At 37.2% G+C, this 12122-nt stretch overlaps 1 protein-coding gene across 2 annotated transcripts; it reads right to left on the bottom strand.

Annotated features, from left to right (window-relative positions):
- Positions 1-1166: 1166 nt before the first annotated feature.
- Positions 1167-10319, bottom strand: chrne (cholinergic receptor, nicotinic, epsilon). Of its 2 annotated transcripts, XM_028030607.1 has the most exons (12): positions 10156-10318; positions 5850-5983; positions 5123-5167; positions 4881-4990; positions 4617-4772; positions 4423-4520; positions 4108-4308; positions 3531-3645; positions 3329-3443; positions 3034-3241; positions 2740-2873; positions 1167-2158 (listed from the first exon to the last, which is right to left on the bottom strand). In XM_028030607.1, exons 1-12 carry the CDS (start codon positions 10220-10222, stop codon positions 1988-1990), a joined length of 1554 nt encoding a protein of 517 aa, XP_027886408.1. In that variant the 5' UTR covers positions 10223-10318; the 3' UTR covers positions 1167-1987. The 2 variants fall into 2 exon arrangements, with proteins under 2 accessions (XP_027886408.1, XP_027886409.1); XM_028030608.1 differs by lacking the exon at positions 2740-2873 and having other exon boundaries at positions 2041-2158; positions 10156-10319.
- Positions 10320-12122: the final 1803 nt, after the last annotated feature.

The raw sequence follows: 12122 nt of genomic DNA on the forward strand, positions 1-12122 counted from the left end.
CATATGGGACTTTAAGGGCATGTCATGGTAAAATATGACTCAGAGATTCCTCAAAGTCATAGAAAGTTTTAAACGTAATAATTTGTCTTTAAAATCTTAACATCCAGATTATCTATGTGGGTCCTAAATTAGCATAAATAGTCATTTTAGCTGCCTTCTTTCAGTTCAAAAAGTATTTTGATGAGGTTTTGCTTATAAGCTAAACATGTCATTTTTTTGGTGGAACATTCAAAGTAAATTCTGGACATTTTTGATAATACAGAAAGATAATGTGGATTAGCAGTAATTAAGGTCAACTTTGCTATTAAAGGTACAAACCAAAAATTTGGGGTTAGAAAGGGTTTACATTTTACTGTCTCGCACATGATACAAAAACCCCTATTTCTCCTTATCACAAGGTAAAGAGGGGACAGATGGATGAAAAATGATTTTTGGCTATATATATACCTTTAAGTGAGCTGAAGGATATCACTTTGGCTACCACTATTACCTTGCAGCAAGAATGTCCTTGGTTCAAGTTGCAGCCTAGAGTTTGTCTGCATGAAATTTGCATGATTTCCTAGTGCATGTTTGGGTTCTTTCCATGTGCTCCGACTTTTTCCCAAAGTCCAAAAAATGACTATTTTAATCACTCTAAGATGAGTGTGGGTGTACTTTATTGCTCGCGTTGCCCTGTGATGAACTGGGAATGTGTCCAGGCTGTAACCCGGTACTTGCTGCAGTGATCACTGGAGATAGGCTGCCCCCTTGTGATCCTGCAAGGATAAAATGATATAGATGTTGGGTAGATGGATATATCTTTATGTTAAATGACAATAGTTAAAGAAAAAAACTTCAAATAGTAGGTGAACTATCGACACAAAGAAATCACCCAAGACATAAGGCAGAGACTTGTAGAGCTGCTCAAGTCTGGTTCATCCTTGGTAACAATTTTCAGATGCTTTAAGGTCAAGGAGTTTAAAAGACAATTCCACTGAATAATAAATACATCTCTGACCGATTCTTCCTCTCAGTATTGTGACATTTGTCCTGTATCCATTTATCTTAATGTAGTACAATTTCTCGCCACAAGATGGCGTTTTATCCCATTCGAGTTTTAACAATGTCGCTCGGACTTTAAAGGCTTATCCTAAGTAAAAAGCGCAAAAAAATAGGTTACAAATAGGTACTTAGAATCAAAACACTTTATTTTGGAATCATTTATTAAATACACAATTACAAATAATAGTACAAAACCCAAGTCTGGGAATTGCTACAGAATCTCTGGTTCAACCACCCAAATGATATAAATCAAACAAGCCTCAATGTGCTTTATTTGACATGTATGGCAACAATAAAAGTTACTTTCTTTAGTTCAGTGTTACATATAAAAATATTGACAAAAAAATGACCAATAAACACATAATATTATCATTTAATCCATCTGCCCTACAAAAGGTCATTAAAACAAGAAGGCAAATAAGTGTTTTATGATGGTTGCTCTGGGTTTTCTTAAGACAGTGAATAATTAGGCAACTTTTGCTCCTCACATATAAACAAAGCAGCTAAACCTCAGAGGGAGTCTCCTTTTACATACGTCTTTCCTCCAGTAAAATTAAATTTGCTTAGTCAAAAGCTTTAGACTTTTCTCCTGAAATGCCTAAAGCCTAAACTTTCTCAGTTTTGAAATGTCACGTCTTTCTCATAGACTCAAAAGTAATAAAGAAAACACAAACCATATTTTGAAGGATTTTCCTGAGCATTGTTATGATTTAGAACATAGATTTATTGAATCACCAAAAGAACATGCCAAAATTTAAAAGTAAATTAAACCCTCAGCTGCTTTGCAGATGATCAGTGTGATTTTTGACACAGATCTATCCAACCTGACCAAACCCTAAAAGGCTCGGACTTCACAAGCTGTGCTGCTAACTTACAGCATGAGGAAAAGAGAACCTTGTAAATAAATGCTCCAAGAGCAGCAATAATGGGGGTTTTTGGGGGTTTTTTAAGCAACTGGAACATATTTCTTGTTCTCTCCAGGAAATGGAAATTCTGGAGCTTGGTTGAAGTGCCCAGTAAGGAAGATCCCCACAGTGCCTACAGTGAAGAGGAAAATGGCAGCCCAGAAACACACCTTGTCGATCATCTTTCCTATCAGAACCCAGCTTTCAATTTCCTGTGAATAGAATAGAATAGAATAGAAACAGTATTTATTGTCCCAGAAGGGAAATTCAAGTTTAACAGCATAACACAGCAACAACCTTAATGGGTTTTATTAGAATTGTTTTTTTAATGCACTAACACAAAGTAGGACAAAACTGTGACGTTGTAAAGTAGAAGGAAAAAGGAACTTTGTTTAAAAAAGTTTATAGAAAACATGACTATTTATATTCAGCCTCCATTACTTTGACACCCATGAATAAAATCCAATCCACGATTGGTAAGTAGAGTTCTCCTGTGTGAGAGTTTGTTAGAGAAAACCAGAGAAAAAAAAGAAGCATAATGAAGACCAAGAAACTCAGCAGAAAGGTTAGAGGTAACATTTCTGCGACTACAGATCCCACCAAGATAAAATGAGTTTAGACCAACGCACAGTTGGTTTCATCTGTATGTTGAAACCAGAAAATTCCACTAAAATACATTGAAGGTTATAAGATGACAAAGATAGCTTAAGAAGTAAATAAACTTTTGGAAGGCACATCATATTTGTTTAAAACAGAACAAAATTAATCTGCAAACTTAAAATGCAATACTCACAGATCCAATGTCATTCTGCTGCCTTTTGCTTTCAGCAATGAAGTTGCAGGCGTCCACACACTGCTTAATCTCAGGTGCCGCCTGCGCTAGACTCTTGTACAAGTTTGCTGTGCTGCTGACATCTATATTATTTACTACAAAGATTGAGAGAATAACAGATAGGAGCAGAGTAACTCCACTAACAGAAGCAAATAATACTTTGGGGTCAACAGCATCAGCACAGGAGGAGGGATTCTTCTAATTGGAGTATATGGCAAACTTTATGAAACTTTATCAAATGAAAATCACTCTCACCAATTGATCGAGTGAGGCCATGTCTCTCTCTTTGTTTGTCGAACATCATTTCACTCCGAGGTTGTTTCAACACATATTCCTCTGCTCTCTGCATGAGGCCGAAAGAGCTGCGCCGCCTCTCCTTCAACCCGTTCATCTCTGCTGTCGCCTCACTGTCGTCCACCAGCGGGGACATGCCTAAGAAACGAGGCACCATTTCCAAGAACAGCTACAGGAGACAATTTGGACAATCTTTGTTAGCTCACAAAAACTATGTCTGTTTTTCAAAGCATGTCATTTCCCGCTGTGGGCTTACGTGCTTGACAGTGTGGGACATGATGTGAGTGCTGGGGCTGCGGAGAGAGTAGTTCAGCACCACAATCTGATTGGTTGCGATGAGAGTTGTGACACTCATGACAAAAATGAGGTACCTGAGACGGACATTAGAGATGATCTGTTTTGGATTAGAGTGTAAAACATAAGCAGCTGGAGTCAGAGGGAGACTACAGATGACTCACTTTCCAATCAGAGGGACAGAGAGCGATGTCTCAGGGACCTTTTGAGCAATCAGAAACAGGAAGACAGTCTGAGCCAGCAGCACAGAAATGGAGACAGTCAATTTTTGTCCTCCAGCTGGAAGGAAATGGCAAAAAAACCCGTCTAAAAATATAATCACTGGACAATAATAGCAACACATAGAGAGGGAAGCAACATTTTGGAATTTTTATTATTTTGCTGTCAAATTAATATGGAGAACACTAAAACTCACAAACGATTAATTAATATAATATAATACTATATAATCAGCCACTCCAGCTAAGAAAAGAAGGTAATGTAGAATAACTTTTGTGTCACTTAATTTAGGCATAATGAGATTAGCATCAAACATAATACAATCTCCATATTTACAACATTAAATATGTCCACATCTATTAAAACAACAAAAAACTAAATTAGATGAATGAGTTCTATTTTTGATATGATTCTCATGCACCCCCTTTCTAATGCTGCCCTGGACAACTACCCATACGACCCGCCAATTTTCTGTTCTTTTATTGTTTCTAAGGGCTGTCAATAATAGGAATTTGCACTGGCCTTGAGCAGGAAGGAAGTAGGCCAGTACAACCAGCGAGGAGATGAGAGAGCAGGGCAGGATGATGTTGATGATATAGAACAGGGGCTTCCTCTGAATGACCAGGTTGAACACAATCTCCTGATATTCCAGGTCGTCGGGGGAATACCTCGAGTTGATCATCTTCCTGGCAGGTCGGTGGACAATGGCCCACTCACCGTTCTCTGTTACGGGGACACATAAACAGTCGGCGTAAACCTGAAGAGTTTATTCGTGCTTGACAGTAAACTCTTCAATTCTGTCACTATTAGAATAGTGACAGAATGGATTTTGTGTACCTGTAAAAGCAGCTGGGTCAATATGCACCCATTCAACTATTTTATCCTCTTCAGTAGCCAAGATCAAGTCCAGCTCGTTGTAACTGTAAGTTTGGGATCTTGTTTGGGTTTTCGACAAGAGAAAAGAGAAGAAAGACAGTTATGATGCAGCGGGAGACCTGCATACTGTGTTTTATTTTGTTTTATTTTATTACCTGAATACCAGTGTGCAGTTTTGATAGTCAAATGGGAAGTAAGTAATTTCAATTGCACAGGTGCTACGATAGATAGCAGGAGGCAACCAATACATCGACCCATCATGGGTGATCAGGACATTTGCGTAGTAAGCCACATCAAACTGGCCATCAATGCTGCACAAGAAGAAGAGAAATTGGAAACAATGCTGACCTGAGGCTGCATTCTTGCTCTGGAGCAGGAAAAAATATGCAGTATTTGACACATTTTTGTGAAGCCCTCACTTGTTTTCAAGGACTATGTCAGGAAGCCAAACCGTGTTGTATGGGACCCGGATAACTTGAATGCCGTGATAATTGCTCTGGTTCCAGGCAAGGCGATAATCAGACCATTGCTGATGATGACATTTGAGAGAAAGGTCACCAATGACGTTAAAATACAGACATGGCTGGAGTTAAACAAGAAAAAATGAGAGACATATTGCTTCCGGTAACTCAAACTACAAATGAAAAGAGAATAAACTTACAATTTCAATCCATACATTGGTTGTTAGAGTCTCTTCCTTTTCATTCTGAAAATTCGGGGGAGCAGAAAAAGAAAAGCATTGAACATCTGTTGTCTTTAAATAGGACCAATACTGTGCTAAGAAGCTAATCAGAGAGGTAAATCTTGTAAAACTATTTGCTTTCACAATTTGTTATGTCTTAGCTTGATTTTGGAACAACACGAAGTAGTGAATACAGGAAAGACACACTGAAGGTTTTAACTCTTTTAGTTTCCTGTAAAGTCCCCGTCTTGCTGCAGCGACAAATGGTTTCTAACAGGCATTGCTAAATGTCAAAAGCTCAGTCAAATTAGATGGAGAGCATTTGTGGACACAATTTCAAGGCTTGCAACAAATTTTCAACAGAATTTAGATCTGAACTTTGACTGGGCAAAAACATGACCAAACATACTCCCAAAATGTTCACGAAGTTGTTTGCTCACTAATGTTTTCCAAGAAACTTCACGAGAACAGGAGTATTTGTTGTCCTGGCGAAGCAGTTGACTTGATTTTATGTGAATATGAAAGCACACTTTTTAGATTTCTTTTACAAAAATCTAACCTTATGTTGATCTTTCACATAAAACTTCATTCAAGTACATTGAGGTCTGTGGCTGGAAAGTGGAAGTCTTTTTGCAATGGAGTTTGCTCTTATCTTTTATTTGTGTTGTTTTTCTTTTTTCAACAAATGACAGCTTGCAGCTCTTACCAGTGAGATAAGGTTCGTCAGCGTCAGCTTGATCGTAACCTGCACTTTCTCCTTAGGTTCAACGGCTGGACGAATGTTCTTGTTGTAGTTTTTGAACAAGTCGTAGATCAGCTCGGACTCCTCATTACACATCACTGTGGGAATGAAACACAGGATGTAAGAGAGACACCAGGAGAATTTTCTGCAACGATCACCACATATTTAATAAACATAAAATCAATCTGCTAAATTTAATTTAGAACTTTAGCCTTACTGTACATCTGTCTTCCAAGTGTTTGATGCCATATGCACAAACATATAATTTCTACTATACCAAGCAGCCCTAAATCTTCACTTTAAATCAGGCTTGGCTCATAAACACCAGAATTAGTTTTCACGTTCTGCAATAAAAGGTCAAAGTTACACACTACAAAACATGGAATCATGTTCTCCCTTATGAGCCGGCAGCCTGGCTGGTCCTGCCAGGTGCAAATATTTAATCTACCCCTGGGACAGTTTGCATAGCTGCCGCTCTGTAATGACAGCGTTGACAGCTGTTTAATTTTTATTTTAATCATTAAATACAGTTGAGCTTCATATAAGACGCATTCAGAGACAAACAAAATCAAAGTGTGAAAATATGAATATCTAAGTGCAACAGTCTTTGAGCTCCTCTAAATAAAAATAAAAAAACAAGTTAAAGAACAGAAATCTGTGAATTCGGTTTGATCTGCAGTAATAAAAATAACATTGCACTGCATATCTGTTTGAAACAATGCTGTTGACTTCAGTGCAGGGCTATTTGAGCCGAACAGTATGTACTTATCTTCTAAATACAGCTCACTCAATCAACTCAAGTGCATACAAGGTTTAGTCAGTATTTAATGTCAGCGCATTGACCTCTCTTCACTTCCTGCAGCTGATACCTAAATCATCGTGAAGACAAGCGTAGAGAAAAGAAATCGTACAGAGGATGGCAGAAGGGTGCATCAAAACTTTGACAAACAAAACCTTGCAATAGGATCTATTATACCGTGTGACACGAAGGCCGACAGCATCTTGTGTCAGAGCAACATGACCGTACAGGTAAATATTACAACATCGCTGTTTCAGCTTTGTAAATAACTGACTTGTGCCGAGCTGATCACTGGCAAATAGCACAAAAACATACATTCAGGTCAATGACAATGTATAAAAATGTATTTACAACGCATGATGCAACTCTCATCAGGTTAAAAAGTGCAACCCAAAATTCGGAAATACAAAACAAACAAAAAAATGAATTGCTCATTCTTATCTGTATCTTCCCTGCTTTGATTTGTCATCCTCATTTAGGAGTATATCTTTAAAAGATTAAAGGAGTTATTTATTATTTCAGTAAAGATATATTTAGATGTGTGACATTGCTGGCTTCACCTCTGATGTGCAACTTTTTAGAGCAGTTCCAAAATCTCAACCAGTTTTCTAAAATATTTGGGACATATTTCAGAAAATCCATTCTTTAAACTCTAGTGCGCATGAACACACCAGATGTGACCTTTCACATGAAAACTGCTTTCTTCCCAAGGTCTAACAAAAGAGCTGATAGCTCAAAAGGCTGTTCACTGATTCAGATTTCTTTCTTACTAAACTTCCCCCAACAGAACATCATGTCTTATGCAGGAAATACATCCGGAGTGCAATAGTGCATTTCTTCAGTTAATGCTAATCAAATAATGTGTTTAATACATATTGACTGGGTCATGCTGAAGTGAAGGGATACAGAGACAGGACAGATTTCTGGACTCCAGTCTCATGAAGTATTATAAAGAACATTATGAAGAATATAACAGGTTCAAAAGCTGGCTGCTGTGTCCAGTAGCACTGACCAGCATCCAGATGCAGCTGGTTTTGATATAACATCATTGGGCTGTATTTCTGTTTTGTTTTGCTTTTTATATTTATGAGTGTCAAATATGGAATAGAAATAAAGCATGAGAAATCCTTTCTGTAGACTTCTGAAAGACCATTTGTTTTTGTTTTATTAATCTGTATTTAGAAAAATAAAATCCACTGAGATAAAGAACTCTTTCACAAGGTTGACCTGGGCAAGAATGCAGCAGCACACGTCAGGTAAGACACGACCAGAAAACAGAAATAACAGAAATAGGCATTCAAAATATAGAAATGGCAACAATTTGACAACAAAGGGCAGTAGTTGTGACAATACTAATTTTAAAACAGTGGCAATTTAATATTTAAAACAGATATCTGTGGTCAGTAAATGTTTGATAAAGTGAACTTTAATTATCTTTAATTATTTTGCGAATATGATGCTTTTTAAAATGTATTAATAAAACATTACTTACAGTTTACAAAATCTATATTATCATCCTCATTTTATCTTGTGTTTCAGATCATTTTAAGTAGGCCTTACTGTGATTTAAAATAAAACTTATAATTTATTACATTAACAATTAGTTCTATGTTAGTTTTCATATATTCCTCAACTGAAAAGGACTCATCTTAGTGATAAGTAAATCCAAATCTGAAAATTATACAGACAGTTCTTGTTGTATTTAAAAAATTAATAAAGAGCGTCAGAAAAAAATCTAGTGGATTATGAAACTGTATATTCAGATAGTTTGATGTATAATGTTTCTGCTGTTTTGTCACACCCAGACATTTTAAATAGATAAGTAAACAGAAAAAGCAGGCTCAATAATGATTTCTTTGATTAAGAGAAAAAATCCAAACCAACCATAAATAGTTTCCCAGGTTACAGTTATTATATCTTTACCAGATATCAGTGTTAAACTGTAGGATTTTCTTCCAAAGAGCAGAATTCATGTTTCCATCAATTATAACAAACCATCGTCACAATAACTCCACCATGTTGATCTGTCATTATAATGTCCTTTTCCTGAAGTGCTTTTAGTTTTGCATCTGATGCAAAATGAAATTTTGAAAAAGTTTCCCTTTTATCCTGTCAATCCAAATACTCTTTTCCAAAACATCTTTAAAATAATAAAAAAAAAATGTTTAGCAAACACAAGTGAAGTATTTGTGTTTTTTTGGTCAGCATTTGTTTTCTTTTAAGTTTTCCCATGGATGCAGTTTTTGTCCATATTTCTTATTGATGAACTCTGACCTTAACTGACACAAGTGAGGTCGGAGATGCTTCAGATGTCGTTCTGGGTTCTTTTATAACCTCCTGGATGAGTTGTAGTATGTAATTCTGATAGGCTGGACACTTCCAGGAAGATTTTGATCCATAATTTCCATTTGTGGCTCTCATTGTAGATTTGAACATGGTTTAATAACTCTTCCAGACGGACAGACTTTAGATTTTGACATGATGTGTTGTTTTCTTTTAGCCTATTTCATGTTGCCAAAGAAATTCTTTTAATTTTTTTTGACTAGAAACTTTACATCAGACAATACTTACTTGTGAAAATTAGCCAAGCTTTAAAAAACATAATGTGGTTAACCGCAGTAAATTCACTATTTAACAAGAAGACTCAAACTTTTCACAAGGGGCCAGGATAACTCAGGTAATTATTAACCTTTAACTAAAAGTAGAATTTTAAAACTGCTTTTGTATTTGCCCTAGTTATCGTCTGACCATAATTTATAAAAATAAAAAAACTGACAGATCAACAATTCTAACATTCCTATTTGTACAAGGTAAAAAAAAAAACCCACAAAGCATAATTCAATGAAAAACATCCCTTTGAATCATAACCTATGTTGGGATCCTGTATGTTGAGGCCTTGACTGTTTTCAGCACGATAAGTTGTGTGTTGCTGTCAGTAGGATCAAAGATCCTGCACAACCACCTCACCACTGGCCCCACACGCTTTACATGTCTTAATTCAATATCAGGATTGTTCAAAAATAAAGAATAATAACAATCCTTCATTTTGGTAATGTTCCCACACATCTATTACAGGTGTATCTCTTTCCCCTTTCCCTACTCTCACATTATTCCTACTATCATGTTTTTCATTTAAACTGTATAAACAAATTAAAAATTATACTTAAAAAGACCCTTTGGAGATTAAATTCAGTTTTAAAAACAAAAACCGGTAAAAGTCCTAGTAAGCGTAACAAAAACTGCATTCTTACCAAATTCCATCTCATTTTGTTTCGTCTTATGGGTTGTAAATGGTTAACATGACTTACTTCTTGACCACAGAACATTTTCTACACATAATGAATCGCTAAACGGAAGACCTTTAGAGTTGCTCATCCTTGAACACTGATCGTCTGTCCACATATAGCATCATAAGTGCACAGCATGCCAGTCACTGAAGATCAACCAAAAGTTTGCAAACACACCACTTACCCAGGCTCGTTAGAGTCCCTAGAGCAGTTAGAAATACGAAAAATATCCCTAAACAGCGCAGAGCCATTATGTCCCCCGGAGCCCTCTAATGCATTCCACTTGACTATGTTTAAATATAAAGTGTGAGGAGGAGAAAGACTGTGAGAGTAAAGACCGAAGGGGAAGAGCCTTAAATCCCCCCTATCAAACACCCTGACTGTTGTCCAGCCCCGCTGTCGGTCTATCCGAGGCTCGGGTTTCACAGCAGCTGGAGGCACTAAACCAGGACTTCAAGTCACACTCCAGTCATCCACAATAATCATCATCAAGATCATTTAACAACTACAGCAATGCAACCCGTCCATCCTGTGTGGTTTAGTTTCTGAAACTGCTTCCTGTCGATATGCATATGTCCAATTTTATTGGCGGCGTGGATTTGTTTTTAGCTGTTTTTGAGTGGAACTAACGAAAAGGCACGGATCCACAGACCCCCATTGGGGTCGCAAGGAGAACAGGTGACTGGATGTGTGGGCCTGGCCCCCTCCCGTCGACCCCCCTCTGCTATGAATGCTGGGTATTAATACATACTGCAGACTCATACCGCTTCCACTGCAGGAGTCCTGCAGCAAGACAGAGACTGTGGATTACCAGTATTAATAGGAGACACTGCATAGAAAAATCAATAAAACACCGGGGACCGAGTCTCTGATCTGCATCAAGATAAGTCAGCTAACTTTTATGTTTTCTGCAGCTCACTTCAAGATGGCAGTCAAAATATAACTGACATACTTTACTGTTATAATTTTTGCTGTGAGTAACAAAGATTATGTCTTTATTCAGGGCGAAGGGTGACAGTGGGAATCTGGAATGTGCCATGTGAGTTGCTCAGAATGTGACGTACTTCTAAATATACAGCAAGGAAAACAGAGATGGGCTTCTTTACAGTAACTAGAATTTAGAGAGGGTGTCAGTGTCTCACTTACAACTCAGACGCAGGTCTAGAGCAGTCCAACTTCAAGTTTAGAAAACACTTATGTTTACATCCAGGAAAATATCAAAAAAGTACAAAATAAGTTTTCAGTGAGGGTCTTCGACTAAAGCCGTGTATATCTCTTACTGAACTGCCTTTCATAAACCACACAAAGGGGTTTAGAAGCCAATAAAACCACTGAGGTATGACACACAGACAGGAAAAAACCCCATTATACAACAAAAAAAGGGTTGCATATTTTTAGGACAAAAAGGAAATGACAAAAATTACTCAACGCTTTAGTATAAACACTTTAGAGAAATAAATCTACAAAAGAATAATGAGACACTGATTCAGATACAGAATCAAAATTCAAACAACATTTTGGTTTTCATATTTTGTTACTTTCAATAAATTAGTAATTTTGCAGCTGATCTCTGCACATTTCTCCCACAAGAGCTAGCAAATAAAGTAAAGTACACGGTACAGGTGGCAGCAGCCTCTTTTTCCCTATCAGTGCGTCAAAGATTGTAGAGGAAAACCCAGAATTGAAGGGCCATTAAAATGTTGTGCCTATTAAACAATTTTGCAAGCCGCTCACTTGAAAATAAGTCACAATTTGGTGGCTACTTTCCTTTCCAATTCCAGTGAAAACTACACACTAATCAGACTAGTTTTTCTCACTTTGTTTCTTCACTTCCAACCCAGCTTTTGTTAGATAAACAACGATTTGCAGTCTGTGAAATGGTGCTGTTGTTTATTTAAGGTTGTTAAACACGAAACCCGATACGTCAGGGAATATGCTCTGAATTATAAAAGGCTGCACTGAGTCAAGATTTGCAGAACCACCTCTCTACAAGCTACAGCATGTCTCTACAAGCTTTGAACATCTACAGCCCCCATATTTTGCCCATTCCTCTTTGTAAGACACCTAAAGGTCAGTCATATTGCATGCAACCCTAACCCTACAATTCAGCGGTGTCTAACAGGGCAACACAGATGGATAACACCAGAAACA

The sequence above is a fragment of the Xiphophorus couchianus genome, chromosome 11 (assembly GCF_001444195.1).
Source record: "Xiphophorus couchianus chromosome 11, X_couchianus-1.0, whole genome shotgun sequence".
Lineage (NCBI taxonomy): Eukaryota > Metazoa > Chordata > Actinopteri > Cyprinodontiformes > Poeciliidae > Xiphophorus > Xiphophorus couchianus.